Source organism: Carcharodon carcharias, chromosome 6, assembly GCF_017639515.1.
Source record: "Carcharodon carcharias isolate sCarCar2 chromosome 6, sCarCar2.pri, whole genome shotgun sequence".
Taxonomy (NCBI): Eukaryota; Metazoa; Chordata; class Chondrichthyes; order Lamniformes; family Lamnidae; genus Carcharodon; species Carcharodon carcharias.
In genome coordinates, this window is record NC_054472.1 from 122,977,794 (window position 1) to 123,002,589 (window position 24,796).

General features: G+C 41.2%; 1 protein-coding gene across 1 annotated transcript in view; it reads left to right on the plus strand.

Annotated features, from left to right (window-relative positions):
* LOC121279018 (EMILIN-2-like) overlaps window positions 1–24,796 on the plus strand; it is a 70,887-nt gene that overhangs the window by 20,163 nt on the left and 25,928 nt on the right. The window contains exon 4 of the mRNA XM_041189768.1: window positions 5,819–7,759. Coding sequence (XP_041045702.1) covers window positions 5,819–7,759 — 1,941 coding nt within the window. The remainder of the gene's footprint in view (window positions 1–5,818; window positions 7,760–24,796) is intronic.

Consider the following 24,796-nt stretch of genomic DNA (forward strand, 5'->3'; position numbering starts at 1 on the left):
ACGGGCACTCAGGAAGACTTAGACAGAGATGAGAGTGACTGTCCTTGACATCAAGGCAGCATTTGACTGAGTGTTGCATCAAGGAGCCCTAGCAAAACCGGAGTCAATGGGAATCAGAGGGTAAACTCTGCACTAGTTGGAGTCATAACCAGCACAAAGGAAGATGGTTGTGGTTGTTGGAGGTCACTCATCTCAGTCCCAGGAGTTACTCAGGCTAGTGTCCTAGGCCCAACCATCTTCAGCTGTTTCATCAATGACCTTCCTTCCACCATAAGACCAGAAGTGGGGATGTTCGCTGATGATTGCACAATGTTCAGCACCATTTGCAGCTCCTCAGAGACTGATGCAGCCCATGTCTAAATGCAGCAAGATCTGGACAGCATTGAGGCTTGGGCTGATAAGTGGCGAGTAACATTTGTGCCATACAAGTGCCAGATTTTGAGCATCTCTAAAAGGAAAGAGTCTAACCATCTCCCCTTGACATTCGATGGCATTACCATCACTGAATGCCCCACTATCAACATCCTGGGGGGGTTACCATTGACCAGAAACTGAACTGGACCAGTCATATAAATACTTTGGCTACAAGAGCAAGTCAGATGCTAGGAATTCTGCAGCAGGTAACTCCTGGCTCCCCCAAGCCTGTCCACCATGTACAATGCACAAGTCAGGAGTGTGATGGAATACTCCCCACTTACCTGGATTGGGCAGCTCCAAAATCACTTGAGAAGCTTGATACCATCCAGGACAAAATAGCCCGCTTGATTGGCACCCAATAAACCACCTGAAACATTCACTCCCTCCACTACCGACAGTGGCAGCAGTGTATACCATAGACAAAGATGCAGCATAGACTGCAGTAACTCACCAATGCTCCAATGACAGCACCTTCTAAAGCTGTGACCTCTACCACCAAGAACAAGGGCAGCAGATGCATTGGAACGCCACCACCTGCAAGTTCCCCATCTTGACTTGGAAATATACCACCGTTCCTTCACTGCCACTGGCTCAAAATCTAGAGCTCATTCCATAACAGCACTGTGTGTGTACCTACATCACATGGACTGTAGCAGTTTAACTCCTCAAGAGCAATTAGAGATCTACAATAAATGTTGGCCTAGTCAGCGACACCCGCATCCTGTGAAAAAAAATAAAGAAATGGACAATTTAATGCAGATAAGTGTGAAGTGATGCATTTCATCACTTTGGGAGGCAGTCTCTTCTAAATAGTATTATTTTGAGGGGGAGTCATCACAATGTTTGTGGGATAAAGACTGGAAGGAGAATTACATGGATTATGTGGAAAGAGAGAGAGATATGATGAAAGCAGACAGTGTTGACAAGGACCCAGCACTGGCACAGGCATGATGGGCTAAATGACCCTTTTCTGTATTCAAAATCTCTATACCGATTTTGGTTCTATTGTCATTGGATTTCACTTCATTAATTTTGACTATATTTAATATACCATTTCTTTCAACAACATTGACACTAGTTTCCTTTCTTGTATTCCATCGACTAGATCAGTGGTTTTCAAACTTCTTTGTTTAAGGATCCCTTTTCAAATGCATTAGTAATCATGATGTCCATCTAAATTATAGTACAATGAATTTCTTGTACATTTAAACTTATGAATGTAAGGGTCACCAGTGTCCTGTTAAAGGGACTTGTATGAAATGTTTCCAGGGCTGTCTGATACAGTGTGCATCAATGTGATTGGTGATGTGAAAACTCTTATCCTCACTTCAGCTGAAAGACTCAGCAAAATCCTGTGCAATATTTCATCGTACAATGCCTTCCTTCTCTTCCTGGAGTGGCATTAGGTTTAGTAGCACAAAAACAAAAATTGCTGGAAAAACTCAGCAGGTCTGACAGCATCTGTGGAGAGAAAGACAGAGTTAATGCTTCGAGTCCGTATGACTTTTCTTCAGAACTAAAGAGAAGTAAAAATGTGGTGAAATGTAAACTGTTTAAGGGGGGTGGGACAGGTGAAGCTGGATAGAAGGCCAGTGATAGGCGGAGGCAAAGGAGAGATTGCAAAAGATGACATAAACAAAAGGTCGAAGAGGTGTTGGTGTTGGTGATACTGGCTAACGGAGGTGCTAATGGTAACATTTAAGAGTAGAAAGCAGGATGAGCAAGTGACAGATGGCGCTGGTGGGGGTGGGGTGGGGGGAGGGGACGGTGTTGGAAAAAGGTTGAAATAGGCTAAAAGGTGGAGATAAAACAATGAATGGAAATAAATTTTAAAAATAATAATAAAAATAGGTGGGAAAAATATATATATATAAAAATTAACAAATAAATATTTGAAAAAAGGGGATCAAAAAGGGTGAGGATGGAGCAAAGAGTTCATGATCTGACGTTGTTGAACTCTGTGCTATTTTTATTATTTTTAAAAAATTTATTTCCATTCATTGTTTTATCCCCACCTTTTAGCCTTTTTTCCAACACCCCACCCCCCACTAGGGCCATCTGTCACTTGCTCATCCTGCTTTCTACTCTTAATGTTACCATTAGCACCACCTTTAGCCAGTATCGCCACCACCAACACCCCTTTGAACTTTTGTATATGACATCTTTTGCAATCTCTCTTTTGCCTCCACCTATCACTGGCCTTCTATCCAGCTTCACCTGTCCACCCCCCACCCCCCCCCCCCCCCCCACCCCCCCAAACAGTATATATTTCACCACATTTTTACTTCTCTTTAGTTGTGAAGAAGAGTCACACGGACTCGAAACGTTAACTCTTTCTCTCCACAGATGCTGTCAGGCCTACTAAGTTGTTCCAGCAATTTTTGTTTTTGCTTTAGATTTCCAGCATCCACAGTATTTTGCTTTTATTTTAGGTTCACTGGCTCCTGTTGAGAACACTAGTGTTGTTTCATGTGTAACCCTCCACTCCTCACTTACTCTCTCCTCAGCTGCCGAGTATTTCAGAGGTATTTCCCTCTACTGCTGTCTGCCCGCAGAATATTGTTCACTGCCTTGTGTGAGGCATTTTTGACATCAGGGACATTGCTAGTAACTATGATGGCCAACAGCATATGCCCCATCTGTGCTATCACATTAATGGATATTGTTTACATTATTCTGTGGAACCACGGAAAGTCTTTACAAACCCCGGGGATCTGCAGACCCCAGTTTGAGAACACAGAACTAAATAAAATCCCACATTGTTAAAAAGGAAGTGCCAAATCAAAGCCTCCCAAGGCCCAGTCCTTCATAGGGCTGCTTTTAACGCATTGCATCTCTTCAGAAAAATCCACACCAATTTCAGACATCAAATAGAAAGAGAAGAGTGAGTCCTTCATTTGAAAGAGCAGCTATTTACCATAGTCTGTGTATAAAATTGCTTGAAATTACAAGCATTGTGTAATGTACAGTTACTGTTTGAGTAGAGCATTATTTTCCTTGGATCTACCAAGTATTACAGGGAAGCAGTGATGGTTGTGGTTTAGAAGCAGGATGCAGCACCCATAGCTGAAAGAGTGGCAATATTTGGATAAAAATGGTAGCCTGAAAGATGGATATAATAGCCCAGTGCACAATTTTAGACTATTTACGGATAACTGTGGTAAATGGTCTAAAATAATCTTTTTCTGGGCTCCTTCCTGAGGGACCTACTCCAATGACTCAAAGATTTTCCCTATTGCCAATGAATAGGTCATAATTGGAGGCATATTAGTCATGAAAGAATGTGTGAGGCTCCTCAGTGTGCAGTCCCATACAGAAAATGTACAGACTGAGTCCAAACCAAATTATCCCATCAAAAATAACTCTCATTGACCCATATTAGGTTAGTGAGTACATAGCTAGTGATAGAACAGCGCAGGGCCTATGGACAGAAATAGTAAGAGCATCACTATTAACTATGCAAGATCAAAGCTCAATTTATAATCTGTTAAATGTTGCACTTGTCTTATTTGGGCATCATTGTTCTGCTACAGAATTATAGCTGCAGCAGCACACTTCAATCATGAGATGGTGTTTTAAATGCTCCAGAAATTGCAGATCCCCATAGCTATACCTACATCATCACCAATACACTCTGAGCAAAACTAGATTCATCCCAACTTTCCCTGGACAAAGCCAGGGAGATTCACTAACATTTGTTAATCTTTGAACATATTTTACAGAGTACAAATGATCAGTGAAATGGAGGGACATGAAAAGTCAGCTTAAACTTGATCAATGATGAGAAACCTTTTAGTGCAGCAACGGTTAATGGTTAGGATCCGAATGCATTAGCAGAGAGTGTCGAGGAGGCAGATATAATTGGAGCTTTCAAAGGGAATTGGATAAGTACCTGAACAGAAAATAATTGTAGAGCTACAGGAAAGGGGGTGGGAGTGGGAGAAGTGGAGACCCAACACTGACACAATGGGCTGAATGTGCTGTAATTATTCTATAAGTCTATGACACGAGCTGCTATTTTTTACAGACTGCATGTGAAACCCCATTTGTTGGAACAGCCTGTGAACAGGAAATTGAAAAATATATATTTCTTGTAGGGATCTTTTCATACATTAGTCTAATTCAGTTAGAATTTAATTCTTAACGATATTCCTTCACTGTTGTCAATATTTTTTGACTTACAAAGGCTCAATTGCTGAAAAAAGGGCAGTAGTAACCGTTTGAACATTAACAGCATTAATCAAGGGTAGATAGACATATGGGAATTGTAGGTAGTCAAATGGTTAAGATTCAAATTAAAACACATTTGATTTCCTTAATATTTCTCAATAAATGAGCACAGCCATTATAAAGTATCAGAGCACTACAGAAATAGAAGTAAAGGGTCTCAGTTGACAACTAAGGGAAGCAGTTCAAGAACCTGTTTCTACTTATTCTCTATTTTCCAATGGAGACTTGTATCAGTTTTACATTGATAGTAAATTTGAAACTCTCAGGGAAGAGTTAATGGTAGGCATTGACATGTAATTTGCAGATCTGAAAAATTCCCATGAGTATAAGTTAATGTCTCTTAAAGAGCAATGTGAACAAAATGAATCATACTACGAACATGTGGAAGAATTGCTCAATGAGAAAGAAATTGAACTGAGAAAGATCAATAACCTCAGAACTCTTCTATAAGAATCACCTGGCCATTCCAACTGCCTTCCTCCCATAAGCACTTTAAGACAGCAGCTAAACAACATGGATCAAAGGATCTACAGAATTGCCAATGCCAACAGGCTATTGAATGCTAGATTAGATCATAAAATGAAATGTTTCACTACCCTTAATCTTGAAGATATTTTTAGTGAGCTTAGAAGAAATTGAACCTAGAATAAATGTAACATTGAAATTCAATTGTGTTTAAAATGTGCATGGTGATTTTATTTGGAGATTAAAACACTTTAGTAAAGCTATTATTGCAGCTTGAATTTTTCTGATTGGCTGTTTTGCTCTACTGTCCATACAGTTGCATTATAACAATTGAAAGTCATTGTAGTCCCAAAGGGCCTGCTCTCTCATTAGAGAGAGAGACAACTGGCGGCGAGTTTAACCTGAGGGATTCCTCAGGCAAAGTGAGTTTGAGAAAGCATTGACATGGATGACCTCAGCTAATATAGGAATTGAACCCGTGCTGTTGGTATCACTTTGCATCACAAACCAGCCATCCAGCCAACTGACCCTATTTTTTGCCCTATTGGTAGACTAGAAATGATGTTATTAGGTTTTGTGTTATATGGTTGATTGATTTTTAGATATTTAAAAATCAGCTATTTTATTTGACAGTTCATTTTCACTGTACAGATAAAAATACATACTTTCTGTAGATAATATATTGACTATTGTATTTTTTCATTAGTACCCAAATCTACAGACAGCCAAGTTCATAAACTGTCTTCTACTGATGCCCAAGGACAGAAAATTCAACAATTGGAATATGAGGTACAACGTCTTAACCAGGTCCTGGAAAAAATGCAAGCCTCAGTAACAGGATTGAGTGACAATCTGAGGCACCGCGTCCAGGAAGATACCAGCAAAATGTTTGCAACTTTACTGGGCAACCTGAGACTACCTGGCAGTGCTCTTGGCTTTGAAACTCCCCACGTTCCAGTCATCCGAGAGAATGGAAACATATTTTATCAATCTGGAATGGGTGAAATGATGTCTGAACTCACAGAAGTTAAGGACACATTAAAGACCAAGAGTGTTATGCTGGATGAACTACACGGAATGGTTACTGGACATAATGGACAGTTGAAGAAGCTAATGGAAGCAGTTCAAGAACCTGTTTCTACTTATTCTCCATTTTCCAATGGAGACTTGTATCAGTCTTACATTGATAGTAAATTTGAAACTCTCAGGGAACAGTTAATGGTAGGCATTGACATTAAATTTGCAGATCTGAAAAATTCCTGTGAGTATAAGTTAATGTCTCTCAAAGAGCAATGTGAACAAAATGAATCACACTATGAACATGTGGAAGAATTGCTCAATGAGAAAGAGACTGAACTGAGAGAGGAGATCAATGACCTCAGAACTCTTGTACAAAAATCACCTGGCCATCTCAACTGCTGTGCTCTCATAGGCACTTTAAGGCAGCAACTAAACAACATGGATCAAAGGGTCTACAGAATTGCCGATGCCAACAGGCTATTGAATGCCAGATTGGATAATGAAGTGAAGCGTTTCACTACCCTTAATCTTGAAGATATTTTTAGTGAGAGGTTAGAAGAAATTGAATCTAGAATAAATGTAACAGAGAAGAATGCTGAAGAACATTGTTTTTACATTGAGTATAGTCTCAGGGGATTCATTGAAACTGAGGTTGATGGTGTCAAGGACCTTCTAAAAAAGAAGCTACAATTGTTAGAAACTAAACATAACAATGATTTTATACTAATTAGTAACATTACTTCTACTGGAGCAATAGTCAGTGAACTGGCATCATTACATCAAAGTGATCTGAATTCCAGTAATGATCATATCAATAATGGGATGGACCATTTAGAGAACAGGTTGCAGAAGTTAGAAAATGTATGCCTGACTGGTTGTGCTTCTGTTACCAAGGAGATACAGGGTATCAAAATGGATTTAGAAACCTGCAAAAGTGACAATAAAGGTTTATTATTAAAAACGGAACAAAACTTCATCCTCTTTAATTCTCTGAATGATACAGTTCATGAAGATCTCAAGAAGATGGAAGAAAATGAAGACTTAGAGGTGATACAAGGAGAAATCATCTCACTAAAAGTCACCATAAACAATATTGGGCGCTCTGTACAAGCACAGTGGGAAGGTCTGGAAAAGAATATTGAAACACTCTTAACAGTTGAGTCTACTTTAACAAAGAAACAGCAGGAACTCCTGGATAAGATTTACGAACTTCAAGAAACAGATAAAAACCTAGAATCCCAATTCCAGAACAATAATAGTAGTCAGTTAATTGAAATGAAGGAACGATTGGAGCAGTTAACAAGTCAGCTTGCTAAAGACATTAGTAGATGTAAACACAGTACTCAGGGGATCCAGAAGGAAGTCTCCCATGTTGACAGGAGGGTGGCCCACATTGAGAATGTTTGCAGTAAACTAGATGACATTTCAGGCAGTCTGCAGAGAATTAAAGATGGTCTGAACAAACATGTCAGCAGTCTTTGGAACTGTGCCCGTCAGATAAATGAAACCGTGAAATCACATTCCAAAGAAATTGTTATGTTGAAAAGTGCCGGTCACCGATTTTCAAGCCAAGTTCCTAAAATTATCCGTAAAACAGAAGGTTTACTTCCACTAAAGCCTATTCCAGGTAGGATTCATTAATCTTTACTATATTCTATTTCTTACCAACATATTTGAGCTTCCAAATATTTTGTCCATGGTGAGTTACATTAGATGTTTGTCAACATGCTCATTTACTAAGTACCTAATTAGGAAAATACTTATCATCAGTACTGTTAATCAGTGTATGCAACATTTTGATATTAATGCATTATAGGAAACATAGCACTTAAGGCAATGTACTTAATATTTTATGATATATTTGATATACTTAATTTACAATTGTTCCAACCAGAAACACACCAATTACAGATGTGTAAACACTACTGTCAATTCACTCAACATGTTCTCTCAAGGTACAGCCCAACTTTGGAAGGATAGAATCTCATTAATGTGCTACTGGGTGTCATTCACATTGCAAGCTGAAAATGTCATTCTCCCACTATTTCAGCTTCCCAAGATCCTAGTACTTTTAATTTCACAGTCATTTATGAAAGAAGTCACCACCACCCTCCCAGTATCTGTATTTTACAGGAATGTTAGAGGCAGAAATGCATCCTAGCCAACTCTTAATTTTGTTAATGAAAACTAACAAATGCATGAGCCATGTGCTGGACTGCAGACAGTGCAGATTTAGCTATTTCTGAAAGAGGATGTAAATCCGTGAGCTTTATCTACTAGAGGAAGCTTAGGGTAGCTCCCTGTATCGCAGATATTAGGTGCAATTATAATGCTGCTGCTCAGTAGAAAATGAGTAGTTAAAATAAGACTTAGCAGCTAATGTCCCACATCGATTCCACAGCCTATGATTTTAACCTGCTCTTATGAGCAGGCAATATGGAATACTGCAGGAAACTGGTGGTGTCTTTCTTTAAATATGCAAATTTGTTTCAATGATCTTCTCAGGGCCTGACAACTATTTTAACTGTGGATTTGAGTGGGAAAGTGGTTGTGGCTTTCCTGCCAGGTGTACCTATAGTAGGAGGAGGCAGAGTCAGAAGAGGCCTGAAAAGGGAAGTCTTTTTACTTTTTTGACTTTTCTTGGGGGTTGTGAGGTGTAGGAGAGCTCATTTAAGTTCCAAAATGAAGTTTAGGCCTCCCTGTCCCAGGATTCCTCTCACTTCCCTTGCTCACAACCTGAGCGCTTGGGACTATTCCTTTGGCCCCTGGTGGGTGCTTCCTGCTGACCAATCTTCTGCCACTGCCTGCCAGTTAGTTGACACTATTGGTAATGCCAAGTCAGCTTTAAGAGAGCCACTGGTTTTAAAAGGAAATGCTAGTTAAAACAGTCAACCAGTGGTGAAAAACAGGCAACGCTAAGACTTGGGAAGTCAATGTGTTTGATCTGAGGCTTTGGATCGACTGGACTTTGTATAGGACGAAGCTTGAAAGGCTGCTTGACCATGTAGGCCAGTTGAAAGCAAAAGGTCAAGTAATGAAACCTCTAGGAATATGTCCAAACCACTGATTTTGGGCAGAACTACAACAGGGCTAATGCAGCTGAGACCTTGGCATTAAAATTGCCCTCGCCTATTTCTGCCAATAACAGGGAAGTTTAATGCCTCATCTCCTGATTGCCACCCAAGTTAAAATTGAGGCTATTGATTTTTAATGTCTGTACAGCCCCACTTCTGATCTTATGATGGAGGCAAGGTCATTAATGAAGCAGCTAAAGATGGTTGGCCATAGGACACTGTCCTGAGGAACTCCTGCAGTGATATCCTGGTGCTTAGATGATTGCCCTCCAAAAACCACAACAGACTGCTTGTCTGACATCCAGTTTTTAACTTCCACCAGCTAACCACTGAAAAGATCAAAGCCATCATTTTGGTCTCTGCTACAAACTGAATTCCCTCACCACTGACTCTAGCCCTTTCCTTGCCACTGTCTTAGGTGATTCAGATGGTTTGCAGTCTTTCAAGTTGCTTTTCTGACTGACCTCATATCCTTTCCATCATAAGGACCACCCACTTGTGCTTCTGTAACATAGCTCAGTTCTACCGTAGCCTCAATCTATTTGCTGCTAAAACCCTCAATCTTGCCTTGTTGAATACAAAATGATTGCTCTAAGACTCTCCATGTTAGCCTTCCAATAATCAATGCTGCAACCGTCCAATATGTCCAAACCTCTGCTGCCTGTATCCAATCCACCACCAAGACTAATTTTCCCATACCTCATCCTTGCTGGCCTACTTTGGTTCCTGAACCCCTAAAGCCTCAAACTTAAAATTATTGATCGTTTCTTTAAACCCCTCCATAACCAACCTCCTTGGACCAAGCTTTTGGCCACCCTTCTACTGTCTTCAGCATTGGCATCATGTCTGTGAAATACTTTGGAGATTTTTAACTTTAAATGTCCTATAGTGTACAGTGATAGTAGATTTGATGCTGTAGGAGCACAAGTGCTGCAATAATAATGATATAATATACCCACCCATAATTAGGTTTATGTATTATGCTGTGCTTTCTTTGTTACTTGAGGGTTCTGAAGATTTTTGTGCTCAAATTACACCTGGGAGCTAATGTTCCTGAAATAGAAAATTTAGGCTGCTTAGTTGATTGAAAACATGAATTAATAATGCCTCAAAGTCTGTTTTCAAATTCGGTCCTCTCGAAATCTGTTTTTAATGCTTCCATAGCCACTTTGGGATTTGTAATATTCATAATTTTCTGTTTAGATTTTGGTTATTTTTAACTTTTTCCACGACCCGAATAGCTTTCTAGTCTAAACTTTTCAATCGATGCACTGTTAGTCTATGTTCCTTAGTTTTAGATCTTTACTGTAGCTTGGAAATATTAGAACTTTGTAGTTCTGTTGCTTAAGAATTTAAACACTCAACCATCATTCAACTGATCAAGTTTTGGCTTATTAAAATTGGCTAGAATTCGTATTCTTAATTATCATGCAGTGACCCCTCTGAAATTGTATGTGTGCAAATGTTGAAGGAGGATAGAAATGGACTTTATTATGTTGCCGATCTGTAATCTCTTACACCCTTCAGTAACTGAAGAGACCAGACTCAGTCCTGAGGCCTAAGACAAAAATCTGTAAGATCTCTATATTGTCCATGATCTGCAGTGAATGAAACCATTCTGTGACTATACTTCAAAAAAATATATGCTTCATCGGCTGGAAAGTGCTTTGGGATGTCCAGTGGTGGTGAAAGGTGCTATATAAATGCAAATTTTACTTTACTTTATGACTGGGCACATGAGTGGCTCCAGTGAGAGGATATTACATAGGCTTCTTGTCTTTGATCACTATCCAATGATACCTGCTGAAAACAGTTTGTGTCCGAATGTTAGATGAGCACAAGATTGTAGTCAGTCTTCCTCCTGCAGTGGAATATTCTGAATAGATTTACTTGATAGCTTATGGAGGAAAGCTGGCACCTATGGAACCAAGAGTGAGCCTTTGTCTTCAGGAGATAAGAGGAGGAAATCGGAGGAAATGGCCAGGGGAAAATTACACCTTTAAAGTTGCTGATTTTATGAAAAAATTAAATTGTCCTACAATTGTGAATGTGTAAACAGCCAGTGTTTGCTAAACAGGAATCCCTTACCCCTTTGTCCTTTTTCATTTGTTCGAAAGTTACTTTCATTCTCGCGTTCAAAATCTGAAATTATATCACCTGGAGTAGTTTGATATGGATTCAGGTAAACCCTTATTACCTGGATGAGAGGCATTACTAGGTAAAGGTACCATTATTAGGTAATTTATAGCTAAATTGACACAAAAGTCAGTAAAATATGTTCTTTGATGATTGGTAGTTTAGAGTCACAAATAAGTAAAATTTATCCTCTGGTGAAAATGGTTGTTGTTTGCGTGCAGCATTTAACTTAACTGTTACCACATAAGTTGGACAAGTTAACAGCTGATCATAAGACACAATAACCAGACACTCAACTCTGCTTCATTCTGAACTCAGTTAATACCTGTGAGGAAGGAGTTTCATTTGAAAATTGAGTCAGCAGATTATGATGGCAACCCAATAATTTTTTGGTGCTGGTTTCCCCTTTGAAGTACCAAAAATGGCAGCAGCATAGAATCATAGGGTTGCATTTTATGCTTCCCTGAGGATGGTTTGGCAGGCAGGCAGTGGAAGTAAAATTGGGTGCAATGCCATGGGTGACATTCCCAGTACCTACCCACCCACCCCCAGCCCAGCTGCAATTTTACACGCAGCATGGGCAGCTTTGGACAGCCTACCCACCCTTGGACCAATTGAGCGCTTCCCACCCACAACGCAAATTTTCTGTGTCAAGGCGGAGGCCCATGCCAATTGTGAAGCCCAGCAGCTTTCAGTGCACAGACTGGTGGCAAGCAAAGAGGGTGCAATCTCCTTTATGGGCCCCTGGGCCCAGTGGAGGTCTCCCCCACCCTGACTCCCACCCCTCTCCCTAAGGTCTAATGCACCCCCCCACCTCCCAACTAATATTTCCCCTCCCCACCTAACCTTACACCCTAGTCCCTCAAACCCTCCTCCCAGCCTGGCCTTGGCGATACCTCTAACCCCCAAACTACCAGACTTCAGCAGTGATCTCCATTGGGGCCTGGCTGCAGTCCCAACAGTGGCCTGTGATGCTGCTGGGACCAGAAAGCTGCCAGCCATTTGATTGGCTGGCAACTCTCAAAGGTGAGATTTCCTCCTCAGATGGGGGCAGAAGTCTCACCCTAAGCCAATGAAGAGCCTTCTGGCCATTAAATTGCTGCGGGGAAAGCCATCAGAGTAGCAGTGGGCTTGGCCCCAACGTTTGCAGTGGAGGCATATGAATCTCTGCCAAACGTGAAATCCAGCCCATAGAATCAAATAATGGTAAAGCACAGAGGGAGGCTATTCAGCCTATCGAGTCTGTGCCGACTCATCCAAAGACTAATCCAGTTTATCCCACTTCTCACTCTTTCTTGCAATATTTTTTCTCAAGTATTTATCCAGTTTCGTTCTGAAAGCTGCAATTGAATTTATGATCACCACAGTCAGCCAGTGCATTCCAAATTCTAACCACCTGTTGTTAAAAAAAATCCACATGTCGTCCCTTGTTCTTTTGCCATGTTTAAATAAAATTAAAAATACAGGGCAATGTGTGTCAATGTAATCGTCTTATAACAAAATGTGCCCAAAAAGTCAGGACAACACGCCAGTGGAGAACTCTGGAAGAAAGTTGATAGCAGGTGCTGTTGTAAAACTAGGCACTGAAGTCAGTGGGAACTTTGGGAGTGGTGAAACACAAAATTCATGCCATTATACTGCATGGAATTAATTACTTACATCATCCAAACATCTGTTGGAATGAATAAATCATGACCATTTTGTAGCCTAGACAGTACAATGCCTGCTCCCCAACCAGATGGTTGTGCATTAGAGTCTTAGTGATGCCTGAATAACATGGATCAAGTTCTTTTCAAATCTTTTTAGGTTATGAGTGGAACACCCCATGATGCAAAGGCTACTTTTAGCCATTAATATAATTATCTCATTCAACATGAGCGCACTTCCCCCAATCTTCAATGTGTCAAAGAGTGATTTGTGTTGCTTCTCCCTGAGAGAAGGGAAAAGCTAAAAGGAAGAAATCGTGAAGCATCAAAAAGTATTTTATAAAGTTATTAGCAAATACATAAGAACCCCTTTCATAGTCCCTTAAACAATATGGATTTGGCTACAGTTGTTTGGATAATGTTCAATCCCAATATTAACAGCAGTGCTTTCCATTTCTTTAAATGTGCCTGTATTTTACTTGTGATACCATTAGCCTAGGGCAAGTTACTCCTGTCAAACATCTGATCTCAATTACCTCAAAACCCCTTGTTATACTTCTTATAAGTTTCGTAAGATTAGCTTTCTTTTAAAAAGATTGGAGCCACAGCTGCCTACGCTGCACTTACAGCAGAGAAAGGGGATGTTAACTGTAGACTCCACAATTCCCAGAACTCTGTTGTAGGACGTGCATACGTTATAACGAGCCACACCCAATTTGCAACAGCTGTTAAGATACTAATAGTGGGCTCCAATATTGAATTTTTAGGTTAATATTTAAATCATATCACACGGAAGGTTCATCTCAAAACTGTCACATCAGCAGTTTCAATATCGTCATGTAAAACACAAAATGCTCAAATGCTGAAATGTAAGAAACAAATGACTCAGGATCTGTGGAAAGGACAGACAAGTTCACATGTCATTTGTCAACCCATTTTTAATTTAAGAAGGGGAGAACAAGATTGGAATACAATCAGGAAAAGGGAACGAAGAAAATAATAATATCTTGCCTGACTCTAATTTTTCAGTTTTGAAGGGGTCCGTACCCCAAAATGTTAATTTTCACTTCTTTCCAAAGATTTACTTTCTGCATGTTTCCAGTATTATCTGTTTCATTTCAATATTGGGGTCTAAGTTTACTACTTGTATTCACCTGTGGCTTATATGGAGTTGGGATTTTTTTTCTCCTGGTTCTCAGAAGATGGGGTATGGGTGCAGGTAAAAGAAAAGAAAGACTTGCATTTTTATCATGCTTTTCATGACCTCCGGAAGCCTTAGAGCATTTTAAAGCTAATGAAGTATTTTTTGAAGTGTAGTCACTATTGTAATGTAGGAGACACCGTAGCCAATGCGCACACAGCAAACTTCAACAAGCAGCAATGAGATAATGACCAGATTTTTTATAATGTTGATTGAGAGACAAATATTGGCCAGGACACAAGGGTAATTCCCTTGGTCTTCTTCTAAATAGTCATACAGTCCAATTCAAGTCATTTATAGCACAGAAGGGGACCATTTGGGCCATCAAGTCCATGCTGGCTCTCTGTAGAGCAAATCAGTCAGTCCCATTCCCCCGTTCTATCCCCGTAGCCCTGCAAGTTTATTTCCTTCAAGTGCACATCCAATTCCTTTTGAAATCATTAATTATCCCTGTTTTGACCACCCTCGTAGGCAGTCAGTTCCAGATCATTACCACGCACTGCGTAAAAATGTTTTTTCTCACATTTCAACCACCGCCCCCCATCTCTTGCCCAAAACCTTAAAACTGTGCCTCCTAGTACAAGTGCCATCAGATTTTCTTTATCTACCTAATCTTGTACACTTTTATCAAATTTGCCCTCAAATTCTCTTACTCTAAGGCCAGTTTCTCCAATCTAACTTTGTCGTAACAAGGATTCCCCATCTTTGGAACATTCTTTTAAATCTTCCCTGCATGCTCTAGAACCCTCACATCTTTCCTGAAGTGTGGCAAAAGAACTGGATGCACTACTCTAGTTGTGGCCTAATCAGAGCTTTATGAAGATTCAGCATTACTTCCCTGCTTTTGTACTTAATGCTCTTATTTATGAAGCCCAATGTCCCACATGCTTTGCGAACCACTCTCTCAATATGTCGTACCACCTTGAATGATCTATGCAGCCCCGGGTCCCTCTGTCCCTGCACCTCTTTAGAACTGTGCCATTAAGTCTATATTGCCTGTCCATATATCCCTTCTGCCAAAATGCATCACCTCACACTTCTCTGTATGAAATTCCATCTACTGATTCTGCTAGCCCATCTGCATTCTGTCGCAGTCAATTTTTATCGTCCCCACTGTTTGCCATTCCCTCAAGTTTGGTATTTTTGGCAAATTATGATATTTTACGCTGTATTCGAGTATCCAAGCCATTTATATACATCAAAAAAAAACACTGACTCTTGGGGAACACCCCTGTCAACCAACTTCCGTTCTGAAAAAATAACCATTTAGCATGACTGGTTGTTTTATTTCCTTAAGTCAATTTTTAATTCAATTGGACACTGACCCTCCTATTCCATGAGCCACAATTTTGTTAATCAGCCTTTTATGTGGTACTTTGTCAAATGCTTTTTTAAAATTCATATAGTCTATATCCATTGCATTCCCTTCATCAGCTTTCTTTGCTACTTCAACAAAAAATTCAATTAGATTAGTCAAGCACTACTAAGCACCTTTTACAAATCTGTGCTGGGTCTCCTGAATATCTGTTGTTTTTTTCCCCGATTATTGTTTCTAAAACCTTACCCACCACTGATGTTAAACTAATTGGCCTGCAGTTACTTGGATTGTCCTTACATTCTTTCTTCAACAAGGGTGTAACATTTGCAACTCTTCAATCCTCTGGCACCTCCCCCATACCTGGGGAATATTGGCAAGTCCCACCACTAACTCCAGCCCTCCACTTACTTTAGCAACTTGGAATGAAAGCCATCCAAAACAGGCAAATTATTCACTCTAAGGATGGAATTTTCTGCTCCCGTTAGCGGTGGGAATCGGGCAGGGGGCCAACATTTGGAGTAATGGGGAAAGTCAATTTTCCGCCTTTGGGAATTAGTTTGGAATTTTTTTCTCCCGACTTTGATGGTGGGTTAAAGGCAGCTCGACTCTCCTGCTGGTCTTTGCTGGGAGCCATATTTACATTCATTTGCAACTGATGAATTATTATTGAAAGCCCAACTCGCTGGAATCACATTCCCCCCTCTAAATTAATTGTCCCACCAGCAGATAATTAGAATGGTCTGTTTCAAAACCCTACATGACTAATGTGCACCCGGCAAACTTCACTTCATCAGTGAACTTGATATATGTAGATGCTGCTTTCACCTACCTTTAAGGGGGTCACATTCCGGGCGCGTCTATCTATCACAGCTACCTCCAAGGCTGGATAGGAGAGACAGGTTTACAGGGGGAAGTTGGGAAGGCATGTCCGGGGAAGGTTGGGGAGAAGTGTCTGAGGAAGATGGAGAGTGTATTAGAAGGCAGGGTCTGTGCAGTCGACAGCGGGGTCTTGGGGGGTTGCCGGGGGTGGGGGGGGGGGTGGGGGTGCGGTTAGGGGAACTCAGGGCGACTGGTGGTAGGACAGAGTGGTCACAGTCAGAGAGAGAAGTGGGATGCGGTAGGTGACAGGTTCAGGGTGTGAGTCTAATAAGTGAAGGTAACACCAGGTGGGTCATGGAGGGGACAAGAAAGGATGCATGGATAACAGGAGTGGACAGAGTGAAGGTGGGCATGGGGATGGTACCGGGTGTGGGCTCAAGGCATATGAAGGTGGGCGGTTATACAGTCCATGGTAACGGGAAGGTTCAAGGGTGACAGAGGGAAGAGTAAAGGTAATATTGGGTGGATCTGTGATGACGGGTAGAAGTTGGTGGGTGACAGGGGGAGGGTAGAAGGTAGTTGAGTGAACCTGGAAAGTTATGAGCACCACCTTTCCAGTTACAGCTATGCAACACATTCAATGTACAACTGTGATACATCGAAGTGGGAGGAGGGTATTTTTGACTGGGTGGAGTTCAAGTTGAACACAATTGGCCAACTAAAGGGTCACCCTAATAATCATGAGGAAAGTGAACGAGAACAATGCTCAGTTATGTTCTCCTCACTATGGTGAAGCCCACATGGCAGCAGGTTTGTTCCCAAAGCAAGGTTCTCATAATCTTGAGATCCCAGCAAGATGTGGAGGTCTCATTCATTCTGTGCAATTTGCCATCGGCTGCAGTCAGAGGCAGGGATGAAGGGATGGGGGGAGGTGGATGCCTCCAAGGCCGGTTGGGGGTAGCCAAATTGCGACTCTAAATATCCACATGTTGCAGTCACAGTACATTACCAGTTCTGTCCTGTCTTACCTTACTTATTTAATTACTTAGCTCAATTAGTAACTAGTTAGCTGAAATCAATAACAAATTACACTCTCCTAGATTGGAGACACAAGAAAAGCATCAGAATAAGGAGTGGCACGTCCTTCCCTCTCTGCATTAAATTCCCATTTGCACCAAATTCTCGACTGAGCGCTAGGTTCACAAAGTGCTGGGTTCACAAATCACAAAGCTCTCGCTTCACATAGAAACAGGGAGCAGGAGTAGACCATTCATCCCTTTAAGCCTGCTCCGCCATTCATTATGATCATGGCTGATCATCCAACTCAATAGCCTGCTCCTGCTTTCTCCCCAATAGAAACATAGAAACTATGTTCACAAAGCGCTCGGTTCACAAAGCGCTCGGTTCACAAAGCGCTCGGTTCACAAAGCGCTGACTTCACAACGTGCTGACTTCACAACGTGCTGACTTCACAACGCGCTGACTTCACAACGCGCTGACATCACAATGCGCTGACATCACAACGGGCTGACATCACAACGCGCTGACATCACAATGCGCTGACTTCACAACGTGCTGACTTCACAAAGCGATCACTTCACAAAGCACTTAGCTCATAAAGCAATCACTTCACAAAGCATTCATTTTACAACACGCTCGGTTCACAAAACACTCGGTTCATAAAACATTCGGTTCACAAAACACTCGGTTCACAAAACACTCGGTTCACAAAGCGATCACTTCACAAAGCGATCACTTCACAAAGCGATCACTTCACAAAGTGATCACTTTACAAAGCGATCACTTTACAAAGCGATCACTTTACAAAGCGATCACTTTACAAAGCGATCACTTTACAAAGCAATTTCACAAAACACTTAGATCTCAAAACCTATATTTCACAAGCAGTCACTTCACGAAGCACTCGGTTCACAAAACACTGGGTTCACCAAGTACTCACATTCACGAAGCACTTGGTTCACAAAGCACTCGCTTCACCAAGCACTCGCTTCACAATGCACTTCCCCACTTCTGGCCCTTGGGCTACACTCCTGCCATTGACATCCATGGCTATCTGCTCCCACTGCTTTTGGAACATGTGTCAAAAGGACCTCCTTCTCTCCTGTGGATACAGAACATCTCTCCTTTCCACGTCCTCCTTCAAGACTGTCAGTGCAGCATCCAAAAACATTGGAGCCTGCTCTCTGCCATATTGCCCCATTATGTAATGTTTCCCAGATCAGCTTCAGTTCCTACATGCCTGCCAGCACCCACTCTAAGCACAATGCACTTCTTCTTTATGAAGTTTAAGCTCGCTTTAAGCAGCACAAGCTAACTGGTGCTAGCCACTCACAATAATGACCTTTTGCTCAAGTTTCCAGCCTTAGCACTGGCTGGCACTAAAATAATTTGAAACAGCAAGTAGACTGAAGTTGATGCACTACCTTCATTGCAATCAGTCTGCATAGCTTAATCCCATGCCATGATCCCTGCACTGGGTTTCAGGGACTATTGAATTTAGCCCCCTGTGCATATACATGTCATGCTGCACATCTACTGTATGCTACACCAGTGCTTGTCTATACTGCATTCTTTGCACATGTGTACGTCAAGCATTGGCTATGTATACTGCTTGTATCTGTAAATCACAAAGGGCACGTATATGTTGTCAGATGTTGATTATCCATACACTGTGCATTGTTTACACCTGCAATGTCTGATGTACACAATGAACAATATGCATGTGAAGATCACCTTGTGTATACCTGCAATGTACACTTTATGCATGTATATTAGTGTGTGCTATATGTATGGGCACATAAGATTAACAAAAAGGAGCAGGAGTAGGCCAATTGGTCCATCGAGCCTGCTCTACCATTCGATAAGTTCATGTCTGATCTGATTGTGGCCTTAACTCAACTTTCCTGTCTGTCACCCATAATCTTTAACTCCCTCATCGATCAAAAATCTGTCTAACTCACCCTGTTCTCTGTGGAAGAGAATTCCAAAGATTTAATGACCCTCTGAGAAAAGAAATTCCTCGATCCTCAACTCCATCTTAAATGGGAGACCCCTTGTTTTTAAACTGTGCTCCCTAGTTCTAGATCCCCCCTGAGAGGAAGCAACTTCCAGTATCTACCCTGTCAAGCCTGCTCAGATTCTTATATGTTTCAATAAGATCACCTCACGTTCTTCTAAACTCCAATGAGTATAGGCCCAACCTGCTCAAGCTTTCTTTATAAGACAAATCGTTCATCCCAGGAATCAGCCTAGCAAATCTTCTCTGAACTGCTGTATGTCCTCCTTAATTAAGGAGATCAAAACTGTACATGGACTCGGTGCAGTCTCACCAATGCCCTGTACAGCTGTATCAAGACTTTCTTACCTTTATACTCCAACTTTCTTGCAATAAAGGCCAACATTCCATTTGCCTTCCTAATTACTTACTGTACCTGCATATTGATTTTTTTGTAATTCATGTACAAGGACATCCAGATCCCCCTGCACAGTGGATCCCAGCAGCAGTGTAAAATCCATCCCTTAGAGCTGGATATTGTTGAATAAGAGAGAAATTTTAGATATAGAACATCATCATAAATTTGGGTGAAATGTACTTTCTGACTGCCAATAGAATGATTCAGGAATTTCTCACTTGTAACAAGTAAAATAATGGAATTTGGTTAAACGTAGCACTCAAAGTTTTTCCCATTGCTGGAATACAAACAAGTGTTCAATACAAAACCAGGTACCTAAGTGCAGGTCGAGTACCCGTTATCCAAAATCCTCTGGACCGATTGTGTTTCAGATTTCAGTTTTTGGATACCGCATATAGGACTTGGCTTACTTACTTTACAATAACCTAAGCCTAGGCTAGCTATAGTCTAAAGTAAATAAAATGGCTAGATAAGTAAGATGTAACACTGAATAATAAGTACAGGGAACCTGTAATTAGTTCCCTTCCATCTGCGATCCTGCTTGTAGGAGGAGGGTCAAAGTGTCAATGTACTCTTTCTTGAATAGTTCTTTCATCTGCTTCATCACCATTGAATTTTGTTTCATAAGTTTGTCTTTTACATTGTAGATTAACATTATTGCTCACTTCTAAATATACATTGTTCATGTGCATCTATCAACCCACCACATACCTTAATGATGTAATCAATGGGCACTTTCTCTACCGTATTCACTATGGCATTCTCGTCATCACTGTATTTATCAAGTTGATCTTGGCGTAACACCATTTCTGCAATCTCCCCGTCAGTCAAAGAATGCATGATGGGAACCTTGTTATCAATGTTAAACACTTCCTCAATAACCTTGGCCTCCAGGGTATTCGCACATTCCATTGATATACCTTATCCATGTTCAGAGAGCTGGTTTACCAGATAATTTTCTTGTTCACATGAAAACCTTCAAAGTCTTCGTCAATATTATTGTCTTCAGTGAGCATTGTTGTGGGCCAAAGGTTGTGCCAGCCATTGGTCAAAGTGTCTTTATCAACTAGGCATTAGCAGATGCATAGATGGCGTCCTTAACTGTAAACACCTTTTGGAAGCCTTCCACCCCTAGGCCGCTGTTCTCAACACCAAACATGCTATGCAAGAAGGAGTCTTTATATTTACATTTCATAGATTAAAGAATGCCTTGGTCCATCAGCTGAATTAATGACGTTACATTGGGGGGATAGTAACACACAAAAACATTGTCCTTCAGCAAGGGTTTGGCAGGAGGCTTGCTGAACAACTGTCCAGGAGCAACAGGATTTTAGTTTTCCTCATGTCTAGTCACCCAAAAATGCGTAGGTGCCTCTGGTACAAAGTAGTTGTGAAACCAATCAGAAAACATATCCCTGGTTACCCAGGCTCTCTTATTGGCATAATAGTGAACAGCTAATGCCCCAAAACACCTGGGACATTTGTTCTTACTGATTACAACCAATTTACAATTTGTGTGTCCCAGCCGCATTGACACAACCAAGGACATCCTTAACAACTGTTGGCGCACTCTCCTCACTACCGCCAGAACAGGTTCGTTTCGTCAGCATTGTAAATTTATTCAGGTGAAAGATTTTCGCCTGAAATTAGCTTAGCAAACTCATCAATAAATTTTTCAGCAGCGTCATGGTCTGCAGATGCTTTACCACCACAAACTTCAAAAAAAACTTGATACCATGATGCTTCTTGAATTTCTGCAGCCAACCTGTTGTGTATTCACATGCACCTTCAAACCTCAGTTCTTCCTGGTAGATCTTGGCTTACTGCATGGTCAATGGGCCAGTCAACAGAAACCTCTCTCTCCTGCATTGATGAATCCATTCTATCATAACACACGATCATGTTCATCATTTTTCGACCTATGCACAGTTTTCCCATTATTCATTAACTTTTGTGAATCACTTTCAATATAAAATTTCAACTATTTGCCTTTCTGCTTCTTTAAATTGTATATACTGGTGATACCCACCCCATCCTCCTCACTCAGTTGCCTCACAGATGCACCATGTTCACTGATGTTGCATTATGGTCAGCACTATTCGTGACTCCTCACATACTGAAGCAATCCATGTCTAAATGCAGGAAGACCAAGACAATATCCAAGCTTGGGCTGACAAGTGGCAAGTAACATTCTCACCACACAAATGCCAGGCAATGACCATCTCCAATAAGAGAGAATCTAATCATCGCCCCTTGACATTCAATGCCATTACCATCGCTGAATCCCCCACTATCAACATCCTGGGCGTTACCATTGACCAGAAACTGAATTGGACTAGCCATATAAATACTGGAGCTACAAGAGCAGGTCAGAGGAATTGTGCGATGAGTAACTCACCTCCTGACTCCCAAAGCCTGTCCACCATCTACAAGGCACAAGTTAGGAGTGGGATGGAGTATTCTCCGCTTGCCTAGATGAGCGCAGCTCCCACAACACTCAAGAATCTTGACGCCTGTTATGATCTCAGCTGAGGTTACCACTGGACAAGCTGGATCCCAGGATGGAACCCAGCTTGATAGATCCTGACCTTTATTTGTTTGTTTAGTTACGTGGAGAGTGGTTACTGAACAGAGTCAGCGGAGTCAACTGATGAACTTTTAACAAAAGCATAAAACATTTATTAAAGAAGAAATGATGAACTGTATTACAATTTTCCTTCACCCACAACCTTACCTTTACAGATATATATAGATTTGTAAGGATAACACAAGTTACAAAAGCTATCTTATACTGTAATGTTCACAGTAAGTACACAGTCTATGTAAACCTATGGCGACCTGTGGTCAGACACACCACACTCTGAAACCAAGTGACAGATGCCACCTCAACCAGATGCTATGGATCTCTCCTCAGCTTCCCCCACACAGTTGTTACACTGTTGCCAATCAGTCTCACTGAACTCAGTCCTTCACATGAGGGTTTCCACTCTCCAAGAACGCACTTTGGAATCTTCTCACAAACCGAGGCTTTCTTTCAGACGCCTTCTGCAAGGGTTCACTCGCAGGGTTTCGAACTCTCCTTCTGATGTACCTCTCCCCTGGGTCACCACATGCATTAAAGCTGTCTTCAACGCACTCTCTCTCACTGACTCAGCTGTCAATAGTACACCACTGCTTCACATGCCCATAGTAAATAGTTTCAGACCTTCAGCTTCTCTTTGGACCTTCAGGCCTTTTGAAAGCTGTTCACACTTTAAATCTCCTTTCTGCAGCTTTTGTCTTTTTAAATCTGAAGCTTAGAGCCTTCGTCTCTGCCCCTCACTCTTAACTTCACTCAACAGGACCTTTTCCAGGTTCCTGTCCTTTCTTTAACTAGAATATCTGCTTGGGACTTTCTTCTGTTCCACTCCCCTGGATTCTTGGGGTCTTTTCTTTAGATTGGTACTGGTTATCTGTCCCCTTTGCTCCACTCTCTCTTGGCAGCTACTTTCAAAACCAACTGAACTCAAACAGCTTCCAAATCAAACTGCTGTTTCTAGCTTCTTCTGTGTGTGTCTGTGGGAGGGACCTGCCTCTTTGGACCCCTGTTGCTAGGCAACAGCCCAGTTTCTCTACTCTTGTTTGTTTAACTTAGCTTAGAGTTGTAAAACTCTCATTAGAAATGCATGCACCTTTTAAAGTGAAACTAAAACTCAATTTGACCTTTTTTAACACAGAGATACATTAATACAAATCAAATTTAAAACTGAAACTCATTCCTAACACCTACAAATACAACTCACTTAAACTATCTCTATTTCCTAACACACCATCCAGGCAAAGCAGCCCGCTTGATTGGCACCCCATCCACAAACATTCACTCCCTCCACCACCGACGCACAGTGGCAGCAGTGTGTACCATCTACGAGATGCACTGCAGAAACTCACTGAAGTTCCTTAGACAGCACCTATCAAACCCAAAACCACTACCATCTAGAAGGACAAGGGTAGCAGAGAGATGGGAACATCACCATCTGGAGGTTTCCCTCCAAGCCATTCACCACCCTGACTTGGGAATATATTGCCGTTCCTTCACTGTCGCCAGGCCAAAATCCTGGAATCCCTTCCTAACAGCACTGTGGGTGTACCTACACCACAGGGACTGCAGCGGTTCAAGAAGGCAGCTCGCCACCACCTTCTCAAGAGCAATTAGGATGGGTAATAAATGCTGGCCTAACCAGCAATGCCCACATTCCATAAATGAATTAAAAAAAAATCAGGTTGCTGCAACAATTCTACTTTCTTAGCAATTGATAAGGAATTATGCTTCCTTCTCTTTTTCTCATTGTTGGCCAAAAGTGTATCTGATGTTTTTTTTGACATGTTCACCACAAAAATTGCAAGATAAACAGTGCAGAAAAACAACTAGACTTCCCTCCCGAAAGGTCTGACGCGTTTGGTCAGGTTCGTGTTGGTTTGGGTCAGGGACTTGCCGCACTAAAGGTTAAAAAAAAAATTGTGGTTCTTGGATGTGTTCAGTTTTCGGATTTATGATAAAGGATACACGACTTGTATTGTTAAATTTTCTATTTTAATTCCCAAATTCTGTTTGGACTTTTCTTCTGAGAGTTTGGAAACTCAAATTGAATAGCAGCTCACACCAGCAGTGTTATTTGAATATTTAAAATTCAAGCAACTTTTTGCTTGTTCATTGGGAAATCTCTATTCATAGTAAGAATACTGCATTTGAACAAGAAACTAGTTTAGAAATCTGTGTTAAGTTGAGGCTAAAGGGCACAGTCTGTCTGCAGATTTTGGCTTCCGGAGCTTTGCACAACTAGGTGGCTTCCAAACTTAACTACAATATTATCTATATGGTTTCTTTGAAGTAATTCACTTGCTGCAAGCTAACAATACATTTGGAAATGCAGCTGTGGCTGTTGACATATGCTGGATTATGACCAGTTAGATCCAACGTCAATGTTTATTAGTTTTTGACCCTAGGCTAGTTACATTAAATTACTCCCAATTGGTTTGGTCACCCTTCCCCCACTGTA